Source organism: Daktulosphaira vitifoliae, unplaced genomic scaffold (assembly GCF_025091365.1).
Source record: "Daktulosphaira vitifoliae isolate Bord-2020 unplaced genomic scaffold, ASM2509136v1 Scaffold_5, whole genome shotgun sequence".
Taxonomy (NCBI): domain Eukaryota; kingdom Metazoa; phylum Arthropoda; class Insecta; order Hemiptera; family Phylloxeridae; genus Daktulosphaira; species Daktulosphaira vitifoliae.
Window position 1 is genome coordinate 25,921,733 of NW_026099576.1, and position 19,249 is coordinate 25,940,981.

General features: G+C 24.4%; 2 protein-coding genes across 4 annotated transcripts in view; one reads left to right on the top strand and one right to left on the bottom strand.

Annotated features, from left to right (window-relative positions):
* Positions 1-1,331: 1,331 nt before the first annotated feature.
* Positions 1,332-5,612, top strand: LOC126908450 (RNA-splicing ligase RtcB homolog). The gene is made up of 10 exons (XM_050690514.1): positions 1,332-1,553; positions 1,922-2,117; positions 2,571-2,701; positions 3,403-3,529; positions 3,615-3,721; positions 4,045-4,204; positions 4,548-4,723; positions 4,824-4,958; positions 5,033-5,197; positions 5,263-5,612. The coding sequence occupies exons 1-10, from the start codon at positions 1,458-1,460 to the stop codon at positions 5,488-5,490; spliced, it is 1,521 nt and encodes a 506-aa protein (XP_050546471.1). The 5' UTR covers positions 1,332-1,457; the 3' UTR covers positions 5,491-5,612.
* Positions 5,613-5,738: 126 nt separating this feature from the next.
* Positions 5,739-19,249, bottom strand: part of LOC126908449 (sodium- and chloride-dependent GABA transporter ine) — a 27,797-nt gene continuing 14,286 nt past the window's right edge. For all 3 annotated transcript variants that reach the window (XM_050690510.1, XM_050690512.1, XM_050690511.1), the window contains 10 exons: positions 13,223-13,422; positions 12,586-12,720; positions 11,843-12,056; positions 10,659-10,929; positions 7,901-8,129; positions 7,229-7,341; positions 6,600-6,740; positions 6,295-6,495; positions 5,990-6,166; positions 5,739-5,932 (listed from right to left, as the gene is read on the bottom strand). In XM_050690510.1, the coding sequence (XP_050546467.1) occupies positions 5,783-5,932; positions 5,990-6,166; positions 6,295-6,495; positions 6,600-6,740; positions 7,229-7,341; positions 7,901-8,129; positions 10,659-10,929; positions 11,843-12,056; positions 12,586-12,720; positions 13,223-13,422 (1,831 nt within the window). In that variant the 3' untranslated portion in view covers positions 5,739-5,782. The remainder of the gene's footprint in view (positions 5,933-5,989; positions 6,167-6,294; positions 6,496-6,599; positions 6,741-7,228; positions 7,342-7,900; positions 8,130-10,658; positions 10,930-11,842; positions 12,057-12,585; positions 12,721-13,222; positions 13,423-19,249) is intronic.

The window sequence follows — 19,249 nt, forward strand, 5'->3', positions numbered from 1 at the left end:
AATAATTAAATCTAATTATATATATATATATATACATATAATTATCTAATTATCTACGTTACCTTAATAATTAAAATGTATTATAAACTTTTGGTGTTTAAAAAGATTCTACAATGAAAATATTCAGAACAAAATTAATTTTGATGATTTACTTTAACTAAAAGAACCAATAAAAAAAAAGTTGTTAAAAAGATTTACACAATTGAGCTTATTATAAAATTTGATTATAATTGTAAAAATCCATCATTATATTCAGGTGAAACTAAAAATCATTTTTTTTTTGAATTTATGATTTATATTGCAACATGTTTCAACACAAGAAACCACTCCCTTTCACACTTCCCCTTCATCCTACCTCATATGGTCAAAACCACCCTCTCCTTAGAATATTTAGGCGACTTAATGAGTTTAGTCAAGATCTTTATTGTTTTTAGTTTATAGTATTTCATTGCGTTTATCAAAATAATTTATATTGTATATAGTAATTTACACATAGAATTTAAGTTAATACTAACTCATATAATAATAATAAACGTATTATAAAATAAAATTCTAGTCAGTGTAATTGATTATGTATTAATTGCTATTAAAGATGAAAAACTAGCATTTTTTACTATATCATTTTTAATTGTTACAAAATTAAAATGTTATAAGTTTTTTATGAATCACCTTAGTAGTCAATAAATATTTTATGTAATAATCAAAAGTTTTTGAAAATTTCTATTTTCGAAGGGGTTGTAAAATTATCTTATTTATAACACCTCCCCCGAAATAAATAGCGATTTTTGAATTTTAATAGTATTTGGAGAATAATAAAAATTAAGGTAACACAATTATTAGAAATCATAATCCCCAAAACCCCCCCTTGCGTACGCCAGTGGGTGCCATCACATAATGTACAATAAAAATCATTATTGCTATAATCGTTTAATCTGTACTTTGTACTCTGTCCTTATAATCTGTACCTGAGGAGTCCAGGCAATTTGATTATATCATTTAAAAGCTGATTAAATTTCACACAAAATAGTATTAATTACTAAGTAGAGAAATGTGGTCATCGCCTTGAATAAGCCGAGTTGGTACGGCGGTGTGTAATGATAGTAAGTGTATATATGCTCCCATCTTACGTCAGTTCTTTGTTGTGTATACGACTACTGAATTGGTTAAATGTATGCTTTTTGTTAATATGTGACTACATCTAGTTGTAAGATAAAGCGTTATACTATATAATTAATGGGTAATCAAAATATTTTAGTGATAAGAAGATGGTGGATCAAAAATGATAGCTTTACACTCGTGTTTTTCGATGATAACATTTGTTATCTATAGTAATTTCTTTTACATGCAGATTGCTTTTATCTTCTATATTCTCATTTTTATAATATTGTTACTTTTTACATTTTACTTGAAATTTATTCTATTAATTAAATTTAATAATTTGAATAAATTCTGTAAAAATGGTTGTTAGACCATACAATGAAGAATTGGGTTATTTGGAAAAGAAGACTCCTTACATGTGGGAAATTAAAAAAGGATTTCAACCTAACATGAAGGTATTGAAATGATTACATGATTATTTTAAAATTCTGGTATTGTTACTTTTAAGACAAGTTTTAAAATAAATACGTAAATTTTTAAAGTAATCATTTATAAATGCCATGATTTAATATGTTTAATAACATTTGGATCGGAAAAAACATTCATGAAATTTTTGGTTAAGCTGATTTCAATGAAAGTCTTATGATAACATATTTTAAAAAGTTGTTTGTTTTGAACCATTATTTTATATATTTTTTTCCTAACCTATTTTGTGTAAATCTTAGTTAAAATTATATGTAATCAGGTAGGAACATAAAACTAATTTCTATATTTATATATATTGAGTTTTACTAATATTATTCATTTGATTATGATAATTTAGGTTGAAGGTGTGTTTTATGTTAACAAAATGTTGGAAAAACTTATGCTTGAAGAACTTCAAAATGCTTGTCGGCCAGGAATGATAGGTGGATTTTTACCTGGTGTAAAACAAATTGCTAATGTAGCTGCTCTACCTGGAATAGTTCATAAATCTATTGGTTTACCTGATGTTCATTCTGGTTATGGGTTTGCTATTGGTTAGAAAATTTATGCATCAAAATTTCATTAATATATTCTATATACTGCAGATCACATGAGAACGCAACTGAGCAGCCAAATGATAAAATAGAACCCAATAGACATCGGTTTACATTATTTCTTGTAGCTTGCAGTATAGACTAATTATAGAGTATCCTATTAAAGAAATGAAATAAAATATAAGTTTGTGTTATGTATTAATTTTAAATTGGATGAATTAAATATAAATTATCAATTTTGAACATGTTCAGATTATATGTTAATTTTACAAGAAGCTTTAAAAAATCAATCTATACACATTGTTTTAATATGGCCATTAGTTATCAAATTAAGTTATTATCCATGTATAATTTAACCTTTTTAGTTAAATTCTGTCTAATTATACAAATATGTTATCTTGATCTTAAAAGTTATCACCTAATTTTAATAATAAAAAAAAAATTTTTCTATAGGTAATATGGCTGCATTTGATATAGATGATCCCACATCAATAGTATCTCCTGGGGGTGTTGGTTTTGATATAAACTGTGGTGTTAGATTGCTCCGTACAAATTTATTTGAAAAAGATGTACAACCAATAAAAGTAATTGACCTATTTGTTGTATATTAGTATTTTATATTTTTAATAGTTTCATCTTTAATTATTTATCTTATAAAGTGAAGTATTTTTATGGATATGACAGTTTAATTTTGAAAAGATGAACCCTTAAAAATCAAGAAACAATTTTATAAAGTTTTATATAACGAAAAGTTAAAATTACTAATTATTTACAATTGTCTTACAATTAACTTTTGTTGTGCGCCCGTATGGGTGCAATCGATTTTTAAGGGTTATAAACAAAATATTTGCTATTATTATAGTTTATTCTTAGATTATGTATAATTTATATTATTATTAGTATATTCGTTAAATCTAGTTTATAAAAATATTATTCATGTTGAATGATTTTTATGCTAATGTACTAGTTTTACTTGTAGTTATAAAAAACTCTTGTTTTCTTAATTTTTTTTCAATAATTATAGTTTTTAATTAGCTCATTGTTTATTGCAAAGGTGTATGAATGTCTTCCTAATTGGATAAATTTTCTTAGGTTATTTATAATGAGTTCCTTGATATTTTAGATTTATTTCCTTATTTTATACATAAGCATTTCATCATTTTAGTTATAATTTTATTTATATTTATATATTGAAATAGCATTTTGTTTTAAAATTTTACTTTGTATATTGTAAATTAATTTTTCAAACTACTTTAATACTATAATTTATGTGTTGATTTGACAGGAACAACTAGCTCAAAGTATGTTTGATCACATTCCTGTAGGTGTTGGCTCTAAAGGAATTATTCCAATGAATGCAAATGATCTTGAAGAAGCCTTAGAAATGGGAATGGACTGGTCATTAAGAGAAGGTAATCTAAGAATACATGAAAACTAATATTCTATTAATAACTATGTCAATTATTATATTATCATTTTATACATATTTTATTTTAGGTTATGTCTGGGCTGAAGACAAGGAACATTGTGAAGAAAATGGTAGGATGTTAAATGCTGATTCTTCAAAAGTTAGCACAAGGGCAAGAAAACGAGGTTTGCCTCAAGTAAATTTAAAATTTATTATTTCTAAATTTAATTTAAGAAAAATATTCTGTTTTTTTTTTATATCAATGTATATCAGACATCCTTGGTAAGGGCTGTAAGATGACCAATTGTTTCTTTTCTGGGCCATATTAAATATGGCTCTTTATGTCTTAAACATTATAAATTTATTTATTTTTTTTAATTTTTTAATTTAAATTAAAATAATATTAATTTAATCAAAATATACTTTACTGAATTTTAATATTTTTGTTTATTTTTTCATCTTAAATTATGTAAGCATCAAATTATCTTGTACAATATAGTCATATTTTCAATACTTAAGTTAGGAACACTGGGTGCTGGAAATCATTATGCAGAAATTCAAGTCGTTGATGAAGTTTATGACAAATGGGCAGCAAAGAAAATGGGAATTGAAAATAAAGGTCAAGTTTGTATTATGATACATTCTGGAAGTCGAGGATTTGGACATCAAGTAGCTACTGGTTAGTTTGACAAAACAGTTTTTGAAGAAAATATTATAAAAATGTTAGGTAAAGGGAAAAAACTGTAATAATCCATTTCTGTAAATTTTCCAGAAAAACAAAATTAGCTATAAATTCATATATTCTTAATTATATAACAAATATAGACACTTAACTATTAGAAAAATGAAAACAATTTTCATCAAATGGATTTTATTACCATCACCATTTTCCCCTTAACCCTTCAAATGTTAAATTTAAAATAACATAAAATTTAACTAAATAAAAAGATGTAACCATTACAATAAGAATTAAACTACAACTTAAATTAATTTTTATTAATTTAATTTATTTTTACATTAAGATGCTTTACTAGAAATGGAAAAAGCAATGAAACGAGATAATATTGAGACAAATGATCGGCAGTTAGCTTGTGCTCGTATTAATTCTACAGAAGGTCAAAACTATTTAAAAGCCATGTCAGCTGCGGCAAATTTTGCTTGGGTTAATCGAAGTTCTATGACATTTTTAGCACGTCAGGTGTGTATAGTTTTATAATAACTGAATTTATTTTGTTATTATATCTTATTTTTCTAAATAAAATTATATAGTTTTTCTTTTATTTTAACATATTTTCAAGGCGTTTGCCAAACAGTTCAATTTAACACCAGATGATTTAGATATGCATGTAATTTATGATGTGTCTCACAATATTGCGAAAATGGAACAACATTTTGTTGGTGGAAAACCTAAACATTTATTGGTGCACAGAAAAGTAACAAGATAATTTTTAATATTGAATTTTTTTTAATTAAATTTTTGTAATCTTTTAATAATAAATTACTTTAGGGGTCAACTAGAGCTTTTCCACCATATCATCCTCTTATTCCAGTAGATTATCAATTGACTGGGCAACCTGTTTTAATTGGAGGTACTATGGGTACATGTTCATATGTTCTAACTGGAACAGAACAGGGTATGAATGAAACATTTGGATCTACCTGCCATGGAGCGGTAAAAAAAATATATAATGTTCATTTTTCAACTTTTCTTTTTAATGTGTTATAAATTTTTTGTAGGGACGAGCTTTATCTAGAGCAAAATCTCGTAGAAATCTGGATTACACTCAAGTTTTAGAAAAGCTAGAACAACAAGGTATCTCTATAAGAGTTGCTTCGCCAAAATTAGTCATGGAAGAAGCTCCAGAATCTTATAAAAATGTTACAGATGTAGTTGATACTTGCCATGAAGCAGGGATCAGTAAAAAGACTGTTAAATTAAGACCTATAGCTGTAATAAAAGGATAATTAATATAAATTGTAAGCAAATAATTTATTTTTGTCTTATCATTTTATAGCTTATACTAAATTGTAAATAATATTTGCTTTTAAATACTAAATATTTGTAATTAAAAATTGGTTTATTCTTATTAAGTCTCTAATTTAATAAATTTTTTAAGGTACCCAATTTTACATGATTCAAGAGATAGTAAAATAAAGCATATATATATATATATATATATATATATATGTTACTTATTAATTAAACTACAATAATAGTTACAAAAAAATTTAATTAATCACAAATTATATATTTAATTCATTGATTTCCATTTGTTGTATAAATTGGAATTGGAATTTCTGGCACTTTGTATTCTATTAAAGTAGTCATTTCTTTTAAATTATCCTTAGATAATGCTGGTAACTCTCCAAAATAATTTGATCGAGGTTTAATTGATTCTTTCAATTTCTAAAAATTAAATTAAAGTTTGATTTTGTAATAAAAATAAATTTACAAAACATTTACTTGATAAAATGTATGTCCTTCGGAATGTAGAAACGTATAAACTGACATAACAGGAATACATGCTAATGAGATCAGAACTATGGACCATCCAACTAGATGAGCCCATATTGGAAAATTTTGTGTACCATTGAAATATGTTGGTGGCTCATAGTCTATTATACTAAATATCCACACTAACTGAAAAAATTGTTATAATGAAAATGTACAAGGTATTTTATTTTATTTTTTAAAAATATTTTTCAACCTTGCAACAGTTGTAAAATAAAATGATTTATTAAATTCAATTTCAATCATTTTTCACATACCATTAAAATAAGCGGAGTAGTAATATACCAACTGAAGGTAAAAAAAATTAAAGGCTTTGAACCTGATATTCTCAATATGTCATTTGACAATCTATTTGAGCCATACATCCAGGAGACAGCAATCACTTCGAAAAATGCAACGTAAATCATTGACCAAGTAGAGATGTAATAATCAATTATTTCGAATAAATATATACCACCCTATGGATAAAATAAAATAATAATCAATATATCATAAAATAAAATCTTAGATATCATTATTTATTTATTTATGTATAAATAAATTATAATTAAAATATATTTACCTGAGTGACAAATGGAAGTCCAAGTAAAAATGATGCAAGACAAACAACCAACACTAAAACTTCGTGACAGCTTAAATATTTTTTAATTCCTCGTGGGAACCCATCTTGTATTGACGTTACTACTACTTCAACAATTGCAAACTATAAAATATTTTATAGTAAACAAACTTAACAGAAACAAATTAATAAAAAATTTGCCAACTCTTTAGATTTATGTAAACCATAATATAAATCAAATTTAATAGTATTTAAAACGTCTAAAAAAGCATAGATAGATAGATTAAGTTTAACATGTATGTAAAACTGCGTCCTTCATATATTAATGTACTCAACTATAAAATGTCTATTGTACTGTTAGTTGCATATATTGTTCCTAAATTTCATTTTATTTTCACCATGAAGGAGATAAATATACAACTTTTCCATCTCTCTATCCCAATTTTCATCATACTTCCCATAGAATAAAGTTTTATTTACACCACAAAAATTACTTAGGTCAAGATGAGTATAATACATAAATTCCTTCGTAACTATGCCACTATGTTGCGTAGGAGTTATATTAATGCGAACAGAAGGAAAACTATTTATGTATCGGTTTTACATATATTGATATAGTTTAATTAAATTACCTCACTATTGAGACATAAACACAACATTGCAAAAAATAAAAGCATCGTCCAAATAGTGGAAAATGGCATGTTTGAAAGTACTTCTGGAAAAAGAATGTAGACAATACCTGGTCCTGCAATATATTTAAGTATTTTAATAATTAAGAAATACATATCTTTATAATTTGTTTATAAAATTGTTCGAATAATATTCTTATACCTTGTGTCATCAGCGGTCATTTGATAAAAATTTTCGGAAAGCATGAAATATATAGTAAACTTATACAATTGGAGTCTCACATATAAAAGCAATACAAAAATATCTACAGTTCGGGGGGTTATTGAAATTTCTTGAGGTTATTCCCTTCAAGGCCCTTCCTNTCTACAGTTCAGGGGGTTATTGAAATTGCTAGAGGTTATTATCTTCAAGGCCCTTCCTTTAAATGTTCATCTATGTTTAGTGTCTAATTAAAATTATTTAGACAATTCAAAAACGTAGTACACAAAAACCCAACCCAACCCAACTCATTTTTTCCAGTATAATTTGATTTGATAGATTATAAAAATAAACGTAGAGTATCTGTCTAAGAATGAGATAATTTCAACAAACAAAATTGATAAGTTGAAAATTGATTAAAATAAAACTAATGAGTATAACTATTTATTTCTATAGGAGCTATTACTTTTACTGACCATTTGATATAACGTTCTCTACAGATTCGCCATATTCTTTTGCCACATGGCCCAAAGTTGCAAAAGTAAAAAGTCCCACTGCAAAACTTGCCAAGCCATTAATAAACGATATGGTGAATGTGTCAACCAATATGTTATTGTCATAACGATTGTAGGAAGCAAACGAAACAACGAGTCCATAAGCGATGCCCATAGAATTTAAATTTTGGCCTACTGCGTTAACCCATATCTAAAACATAAAAACAGGAACATTTTTAACTTTAGTCATATTTCTAAATAATAATATGAAGTAAAGTAATTCATTTTTTGTAAGGTGGTTACGTTATTCGTAATAACAAATGATTGCATTATAAATTAGCCGTTAAACGAATCTTCGTATTATCAAAACTAATTATTATTTTGAGCACCCATATATTTTTATAATATTATATGATTGGATTTAATCTTACGCATTTGTGTTCCTGTTTAGAACTCCTAAAAAAGTGGAAAATTCATGTGATCATCAAATTTTTGACCAAAAATGTTATTTTTAGAAAGTTTTTAAAGAAAAAAAATGTTATCAAACATATTATTTATTACAAAAATTTGAAAAAAATTTCTAAATATATGCTTAGTTTCAAGTGACACTAATTTTAGAAATAAATCAAAAATTAAAAACGTTCCATTGAAAATAAAATCATCGATAACTGTGCCTTTTATCTATGGTTGTTAACAAACATATTGTAGTAATAAAAATATAATTAGTAATATTGCACAATAGTATTGGTTGAAACATAATGCTAGCAAGTCATTTGTACCAATTTGTGTTTTTAATTTTTATTTAAAATTCGCTCCGGCCTTCAGTTGCATTGAAAAATAATAAAGTAAATCTGTTTTCTTCGTAAATCCAAACATTTTTGTATTACAATGTTTTTTTGGACGTCATTACTTAACATGCAATTTTATGACTGTAAGAACTTTCGACAGCCAATATTAAAGAAAATAACACACACAATATTTAAAAATACTGTGCATAGTGATTGCATCTTGTAATACAAAATATTTTAGCGAAAAGTAAACTTACGGCCAAAGTTAAATAATAGAAATAATGAAAATTTATGCTTAATTAAAAAATAATAATTATGCATTAACAAGAAAATTAAAAAGTTAATATATTCAATTTGACATAAAATCAAAACTTAAAAAAAATTAATCTAGCCATAGTCATCAGTGCTGTTTGAACAAAATATTTGGGTGATCTAACTTAAAAATATTTTCATATACATTTACATGTAATTTTCATCATTTTGGGGGCAACAATAGAATTAGATGGGCTAAGCTCCTTCTAGAACCCAGATTGTGCTTATATTTTCTATTTTTTGTTTTACCAAAAATAAAATACATTTATAAATCATTTAGTGACTATTAAGTTTATAAAATTGTTTCAACAAGATATAAAATGTTTTAAATATTAAATAATAGTTATTTATTGTCAAAAAAATGTTTGGTAATAAATTCAGATGCATACCAAAGAAGTTAATTTTTATTAAAAAAAAATGGTAGCACAGTGTGGTCGCGGCATAGTTGGGACAAGTATAGATGATATCTGACAATGGTTAAAATCACTAGTTTTTCTTTTCTTTTAACGCGTATAAAAATTTAAAGGGCTTCATGAAATACTTTTCAATAAAAAATGTTTGTTATTTATAACAAAGTTATAAGTTTTATACACTAACTACAAGGAACTTTTATCAGAAATAAAAATATACTTTTCTAAATCAACTTTTTACGATTATTTCAAATGTGCAATTAGACTTTTTCTATCATTTCTAAGTTTTAATATTAATAATATTATTAAAAAATAAGTATTTACATATAAAAAAATAATTAAGAACAAAAAATAATAAAATAATACTGATTTTGATTATTAATATGTTAAAAATAAGGAAAATGACATATTTAACCTATTTTTTTAATCGTTTAAAGTTGATTTTTGTAAATGTTTATAATAAAAAAAATAACTAATTACCATAACTTTTAGTTCAATTTGCAAGTTTGAAATTGACATCATTAAATAGGAAATTTTATGAGAATTAAAAAAAATTGTATCGTTAAGATTAATATGCAGCCAGGAAATTTTATAATAACCATTTTAGTAAATTTATCAAAAAAGCTCAATATTTTCTTGCATTTTTATTGTAATAGATAACTTAAATAGAAATAATAGTAATAATTTCCTACTAAGTTTTGGTGTTTAAAAAGATTCTACAATTGAAATATGAACTGAATTAATTTTAATGATTTAAAATAACTAATCAAAACAAAGTTGTTAAAAAGATTTACTTAATTGAGCGTATTATAAGCGTTCACAGACACAAAAATAAATAAATAAATAAACACATCATAGTAAAATAATACCTTCTCAGCTTCGCATCAAAGATAAAATACAGTAATATTCAAATTTTGAGTTAATTTCACCGAGTATTAACGTTTTCAAATTTTTGGCACTCGATGAATTGTAATAGAAAATTAGGGGTTTATTTATTTAAGAATATAAATTCTAACATATATATTTTTAAATGTATCCTACTAATAATCGTTAATGTAAGAATAGTATGATAAATACGATGCGTTTCTTTTAAGTATTCCTTCTTTGTAATTAAGAAAGAACACCTTAATACTTTGTTTATATTATTATTTAAAAGCTTATTTCTTAATGATGTTACTTGGTAATTATTTATAATGTCAGTCATATAAAGTTTATTGTATAAAATCTTACTTTGGAATCTAAAAGTCTTTCCCATTGAAGATTGTATAAGAAATAGTCAAGACCTATTTCTGATCCATCCAAATAAAGAGATCGTATAAGCAGTACAAACAGTAGTATAAATGGAAGAGTTGCAGTCACATAAAGCACACGGCCAGTTGATTTAATACTTTTCCATAGAGTAAAGTACACTATGGTCCAAATAGTAAACATGCAAGCTACCAATTCCCATCGTAAGTGGCCTACAGTCTGTAAATCTTTCGTGACTTGTAACACTTTGAGGCTATTCAAAAATGACATTATTAATTTTGAATTAATAATTACAATAATATAAAAATTACTATTTTATTAATTTCCACGAATCAAAAAAACTCCCAATAGTCTCACTTTTATTAATCAAAGCATATCAAATAGCTTACAAGTTTAAAAACTTAAGAGAAAAAATTTCAATAAGTATAAAATGCCTTTAATATTATAATTAAAAATGTACTTAGGTGGTCAAGAATATAATTTAAATCTTGAGTAATGAGACTATTATGTCATTTGCTTTTTTTAATATAAAAGCCTTACTCACTCAAAAAAAAAAAAAATGCTAACTACAAATCATTTTTAATTACTAAAAAAATTTAAAATATCATTAGTTTCGTTATTTTATTCATTTATACCGTTAGTTAATCTACGCCAACGCATTGATTGTTAGCATAAGTATTCATATTTATAAACTCTTTTTATCTCTAAATTAACTATGTCAAGGTTATTATGTTAATATTACACTTATAATTATAAATTGTATGATATTTGAAAATCACAATTTCTAAATAAAATTAAAGGAGTTCATCAATACGTTTCTTTTTAGTAGAAATATTTTAATTTAAAAATATGAACAAAATATGAGAAAGTTTAAATAATAAGGTTGAATATTTTTAATAGAAATTTACAGTCTAAGGTATATTGACATACATTAGCTGCATTAATATTAGATACATAAGCTATATTAACTTTAAGAAATCTTAGAATTGCCACTTATTCATATTTTTTAACTTAATAAGAACTTTGTTAATACATGCATATAAAAAAATCCATTATAATTAATTTATATAGGGTCGTCCTAGCTATGTCTCAGTGTAAAAAATACTAAATAATCTTATTAAGAATGACAATGTTTTTATAATTTATGAAAACTTGCATAGTCATACTGGAAAAACTCTTCTGATGGAGTTTGGCTGTTAAGCGTTCTGTTTCCGTTGATTGTACTCATCCAACAATTTAGTGTATTCCATCGATTGTTACAATGCGTCCATGGTGGTTGTTCTCGAAATGCGGAAAAAAAATAATATAAAGTATAAGCAATTATCACATTGTAGTAAGTAGACATGAAGAAAGATGTGACGACACTAGATAAACCAGTCCCTATGAAAATTTAGTAAGATAACATATAAATTTTAATGCAGAAAAATCTTCAAAAATTAAGTAACAATTTATATGCAATACAAATATTATTAAAACTATCAAAAAAAAAATCTAAATAAAATATTAAATCAATTAGAAAATATAAAATTATATTAAAATTAAGATCAAAAGCTAAATAATTTTCAATTTACATTAAGACCGTTTATTAGAAAAAATATTGAATAATACATCGAAAAAAATTAGTAATAAATAAATCTATATGAAAAATGTGATGAAATTTTAATTATTTTACAGCGAAAATAATTTTATTTTAATTACTTAAAACTAAATGGGGAAAAAATAGAATTTTGGTATGTATAAAAATATTAGTTTTTTTACCATACAATATAACAATATTATTTAATTAATTTAAATATTACATAATAAATATGAGTTACAAAAACTTTTAACTGTACAATTTTTTGTGGTTTTAAAAATTAAAAAATAAACTGATAGAAAATTAATATTTCTATAATATTTAGATTTTTACCTTTAAAAATTGGACACAATTTTGATATGGCACCAATCGGACCTCTTTTTGTATATTGGCCGATCGCTAGTTCCAAATATAAAAGAGGAACTCCACAAAAAATCATTATAAAGAAGTATGGTACTAAAAATATACCTAAAAAAATTAATTTTTGTACAAAAGATAAACCAATAAAATTGAACAATACATATAGAGATCTACCGACTTGGTTTGTGTATTGATTAATTCATTAATACTAACGAAAGAAAAAATAAAAAAAGTTTACTAAGAGTAAAAAACAAAATCATTTATATTAGCTCATTAAACATTTTACAACAATAACCCAATTAAAAAGACACGAGCGAATTTTTTATTTAACAATTGAGAACAAAAATAATTAAATTAAACTGTTAGAGACTTCATGTCTATTATAACCCATTAAATCATTCAATACAGCGACATTAAAAACTAGTTTTAACATTTTCAATAATTTATTTATATGCAAGTTTAAAACAAATAATATCATTATTGTGAGTCCCCCATATAAAAATAACTATTTCCCTGATCAAATTTAATTGGTTCCTTCCTACATTTACAAACAAAAGCTACAGTATGTTATAAAAAAAGTTGCTTTCTACATATGAAAATTTTGTCTTACCTCCTCCACTTTTATAACAATTGTAAGGAAATCGCCACATATTTCCTAAACCAACTGTACACCCTAAACAGGCCAATATAAACTGAAGTTTACTAGACCAATGGTTTCTTACTCTTGATCTAAAGTCTATTTCCGATCCGGAAAATGATCTAGAACAACTGCTGCATTCGGTCATTTTTGCTTCTTCGTCTTCAAAAAACCTTTAAGTCATAAAATAATGTATTTAATGTAAAAAAAGCACATACAGTAGAGAGGGATCCAGTGAATTGGCTTTGGGGGATTTTATAGATTAGTACTGATTAATATCTCATAATGATAAAATGACGATCACAAACACGTATTCGAAAATATAAAAAAAATTTTTAAATATCTATCAAAAATTACATGGTATTTTACTTTAGAGGTTCACTAATCACCGAGGAAAAGTCACAGGAACATTTTTCTTTGATTAATAATATATTAAATTAAACAAATTTTAATTTTAAGTAATTTAGAATAATTTAAATATTTTGTTACTATACAAATATAACAAAACTTGCTTATTTTGCCAAAAATTATATAATTTTTTACTGTAATGACTATAACTTCTAGAAATTAAGACTTCGAATAGTTTATTTTTTACATCTTAAAGTATGTATATTAGTTTACATTTGATGAAAATTAAAAAAATTGAAAGTTTATTAGAACATTGTAAACAATTAAAAAGAAAAAAATTTTATATGATTTTTAAAGGCCTACAAAACCTTAGATAATGATTGAATTATTATTATATATTAATATATTATTATTATTAATATTATTTTATTTAAAAAAAGAATGTAATCAGCAAAGCAAATACTTGAAGTGTAATCAATAAATATTTTGCAATAAACCATCCAGTTATAAAAAGTTATTTCAATATAAAGTGAAAACCAAAAATATCAACATACTCTGTTTTATGATAGCTTTAGTTTTTTGGGATATTTTTCTTTATTACCAAGAATAAAATGAATTTTTAAAAATTATGGCAATGATAGTTTATAAAATATAAGTCACCTCCCTACAAGCTGAAAAGTTGTTACGTCAGGAACACAAAAGCCATTTCCTTATCGCATTAACTGCAATAATCATTTCTAAAATAAAGTATTGAGCAAAAAATTTTTTTTTTAATTATGGGTTATTTGGAGATTTTTTGTCTTTGCCCCCTCCTTGTCAAGGAATCCCAACTATGTCATTGTACAAGAGAAAAATAATTTATAATTTCAAATATTTTATTATTAAAAAAAAAGCTAATAAATCGAAAACAAAAAATTTACTAAAATAAAGGCCACAAAAAAAAAAAAACTTGGTCAAAAAAACATTGAGTTAATATAGCTTCATAATTATTAGCTGTGTTACTGAATGTAGTTAATATAATGAAATTTAAATATTTAAATATTTAATAATATGCTATGTTTTATTTATGTAAGTGTATGGCCTGATTCAGTAGCTTGTTATAAAACAGCTCAGAGGCAAAAATCTTCCGTTTAGTTAAGTAATAGTATTTATATAAAATAATAATACCCAAGATTAGCATAACTTTGCTGCTTTAAAAATTAGTAGGAATATCATCATGTATTTTTAATAGAGTACTTAGTTTATTAAGTACTCTTAATTAATAATTATTAATAATACTAATATTTCACTCAAAAATTTTTTTCTCAACACCTAAATTAGAGCAAGTAAAACTACTGAGAAAATGGGACCCATTTATTTGTGGCAATTTCGTAAGTATTTTAACAAATTCGTGATTCTTTTTCCAAGGACTAGTAATTAATTCTACTTAAATGTTTTAACAAACAAGTAGTACTACTCAATTATTAAATAATTATAATTTGCTTATATTAAATGGACCTACGCCAACAACTGTGTACTGCATAGATATACATGTTTAATGATATTAAAGTTAACGAATTAAAAATAACAATTATTTTGAACTAGAAGTTTTCCTTGATTAAATCATTAGTCTATTTTTTCTTGGTTAGTAACATTTTAAAACTCAACGGAGAAAACATATTTAAAAAGATTATTGAACCGTTAAAATTATTAATACAGATTTATAAGCCTAGGAATAATTTTGACATTTTGTTAAAAACAGTTTAGCTAAGTATATATATATATATATATATTTAATGTAATACATAACAATCTTTTTAAATTATAAAAAAAATCAATAACGCCACAGAGTTCAGTCAATGATATTTTCAACATAATTTTGTATCTAATAATTTAAGTTTACTAGTATTACTTTTATAATAAAAAAGGTAGCATAGAAAAAAATTATGACTAGATATGTAAAATATACAAGTAGACATATTAGTTACATTAGTACACTTTTACTCATCAAAAAATACTTTTGTATTATTTATTAGAATAATTTTAATTAAGCAAAGTATCACAGGTATCCCTAGGATTTTTCTAAAATGGGGTTAGATTGGTATGTTTTTTTTATACAAATATAAATTTTTGTTTACTAATTCCTATCTTAAACATATAATTATTTTTTTCACGAAGAGTGTGAACTGTTATTTCCTAGGAATAACAGAAAGTATAAGTTGCATGCCTACTCATTTTTAATAATTTTACAATAAATTACATATTTTTAGAAGTTTAACTAGTAAATTATGACTCAATTACAATTCTTATTTAAACTATTTTATTTATACGTTTTATAAGTTATTAAAAATAATACTTTTTTATTGATAATATGCTACTTATAATATACCTTTTTAACACTATTTTGGGAAGTCTTGAAACATAATAGCTATTAAAAGATACAAGACTCGTTACGTTTTCGACCCTTATTATAATAGGGTGTATGGAACTATACCTTTAGATTGTACACTAACCAACCCCAATAATTCAAACAATAATTGTATTGTAGTTCTAGCTATAAATATACCGGTTTTTTAGTTATGTTCAATAAACATTCCAAATATGTAGCACTCTATAACGCATTTTACTCTAGGTTAAAAAAAATTGCTAAGTTTCTGACTTGTAAAAAAAAAAAACACGAGATTCATTGAAAATTGTAGTAAAATTTATTTTATGTTTCATAAAAAAACTAGACAGGGGTTAAGCAATACGAAAAAGGATCTATATTATTATAGCAAACTTGACCAAAATATAGATATCACTCATAAGTGCGAATATTGTTTTGAACTTGGTGGTGCTTAAGTTCCAAAGCTAAAAAAAGATATTTTTTCTCAATTCGAAGTATTGTAAACAACCTTCTTTTTATTTATTTATAAATATACAATTATGTAAACATTATATACATATATTTTTTTTCTATCACTGTAGCGTGTCAACTATAATTATTGAAACCAAAACAGATAACTATTTTTAAAATAAAATAAAAAATACTATACTGATGACATTGAACACTTATGATATTAAATTATTGAAATATTAAGTAAAATTACTGCAGTAATTGTTTATACAATAATATAAGGAATTATTTAATTTTTCCTTAGAAAATTAAAAAAAAAAAAATGATGAAATCTGCTTTGATATGCTAATATTATCGAGTAGCCAAAGTATCTATGATATCAATACTTTGGTTGAAAGGGTGTAGAAGGTTTTTTCACAGTTAGGTTTTTGTAGCGAATTATAATATGTATTAATTTTTTATTTTGGAGTGTATCATAAAATTTAATAAGAAATTATTTTAAATAATTCATATAACAATATAGCCAATAAAAAGTTGCCTTTATAATAAAAACTGCCGGTATGAAAATCAAATATTTTTTGTTATGTTTAACAATATTAAAGTGTTTAAGGGCTTATTCAAACATTAATATTTACTATTAATTATTTGTTTATTATACATTTCATAATTAATATACAATTTCTCTCCAATAGGACTTTATTTCTAAAAAAACTAAATTATTAATATAACTTGGATAACAATGATATTTGAGGGCTAATGTCATTATACTTTAGGTGTAATATACAGTAAAATAAATATTTATTATAACGATAGTACAACAATATAACTTATAGGGATATCAACGGCCAAAGGGTTAAGTCATAGAATAGAAAGCGTGCACTATCACTCATAAAAATAAATCATCATTTTAAAAATAAATTAATCTCGTTGGAATTCAATTGAATAGTGTGCGCACGCGGTTGTATTTAGGCCATTGATAGTATACAGTAATGTCGTCAATGCCATAGTATGATCTTGTTTATTTAACATAAAACATTTTTTGAAATGATACAAATCGAATGTAGTTATTTCTGTCTTCCAAGTAAATATACTGAAGACAATTATAATATGTCGTGAGGATTTAAGATTTCTTGTGCGTAGAATAAGTATACATGCACACAATACGTGGGCACGGTCGACTACCTAGCATTGAATACTATTGCCACCTGGGTCTTTGAAAATTGAACAATGTCCCAAAATTCAATGTCCGAAATTCATTGTAAATACCAAGTTACCCAGTGTTGTTTTAACTAAAATGTTAACAGTATAGAAGTACAAAAAATAATTTTTTATGGTAGTCCGTCAGCGATAGAAAAACATTGAGTTTATTATGATCATAGTTAACTGTTATTCAACATAGATTATCTGAAACTTAAAAACTCGTCGAGTATTAAATTATTACTTTTTTCAGTGATTCCAAAAAAATGGCACCTAAAAATTTTCTGGTGTATTTAAAGACATCTATAATTCAAAACTTTAACACAATTTTAGGTATGATAGACTCGCTGTATCAGATAACTTGAATTTTTACAATACTATAAGAACACTACTGATATTACATGTTATTTGTTGACATTTTTTTATGAATAAAAGTTTTTCATTTATTTTGAGCACGACATATTTTTGCGGATAATTCAGAAAAACTCTAAGCTTTCACTAAAATTAAATGGCCATTAAAATTTTACATTAGCAATTTTTAAGTGTTAAAAGTCACACATGTTTAACATTTAAATAATATTATAATTGTTATAATCACTTTTAACTTCGAAAATAATCACAAATTGTTATTTGAGCTAGTCGTCAATGATGAATTATTTATAATAAATGATAAAAATCAAGATATAATTACTTCCGTCCGTTATAAAAAGACCGTTTGGGTTATTCAATAGGATTGACAGGTAATTTTGTATATTTATTAAAATCTTGATGTGTGTAATTGGTAGAATAATAAAATTTTTGCACATCCGGTTTTTTTTGTTTTTAAAAAATAAAAATAATCGTTTTTTCGGTTACTAAAAATTGATGATAAAAAATATCAACATACAAAAATAATATTGAAAATTTGATCAAACAGATAAAAATGACAACGCAAATTTTATTAAAGGAAGTTGTTTTTAGTGAATTTATAAAAAATTGTTGTAAAAGTTAGTACATAAAAACTTATGTTAACACACAACAAACGTTGTGTGTTTAGTGTGCACAGTACAATTTAATGCAATGTCTATTATATTAGATTAGATGCAGACAAAAGAATTCTTTGATTGATTAAGATTCAACTTAATATTTTAAACCGAAGTGAAAATAAGTTAACGCTTTTATAATAGCTGATAAGATTAATTTTTATGTTACCTATTATTATTACATTGCGTTTCAAAAAATAAAAAACATATTTAACATATTAAAAATATTTATAGAAATATAATTTCACAAAACATTAAAAAAATTGACTTCTTTGTAATTATATTAAAGTAAATATAATTGATACGTGTGTTTACTTTAAAACATATGTACGCTTGAAGTGTACATACATAAGATAATATGATGTGTTTTATTCTTATCAAGGTTAATATTTATCAGTCGCAAACTTATAAAAAACTCAATTTTTTTAGCAACTGAAGTTAAATTTTACAATAGATGTTTCATACATGTAATATTTTATGGCACAATGCAGTGCCGTCACGCAAGTCCGACACTCGACCGATTCCCGTGGTTTTTGAGTCCTTTCATAATATTTAGGGCCTCGCATGTTTATATTTCTATACACTTAAACAATAAATAACTTTTTAATAAAAAAAAAA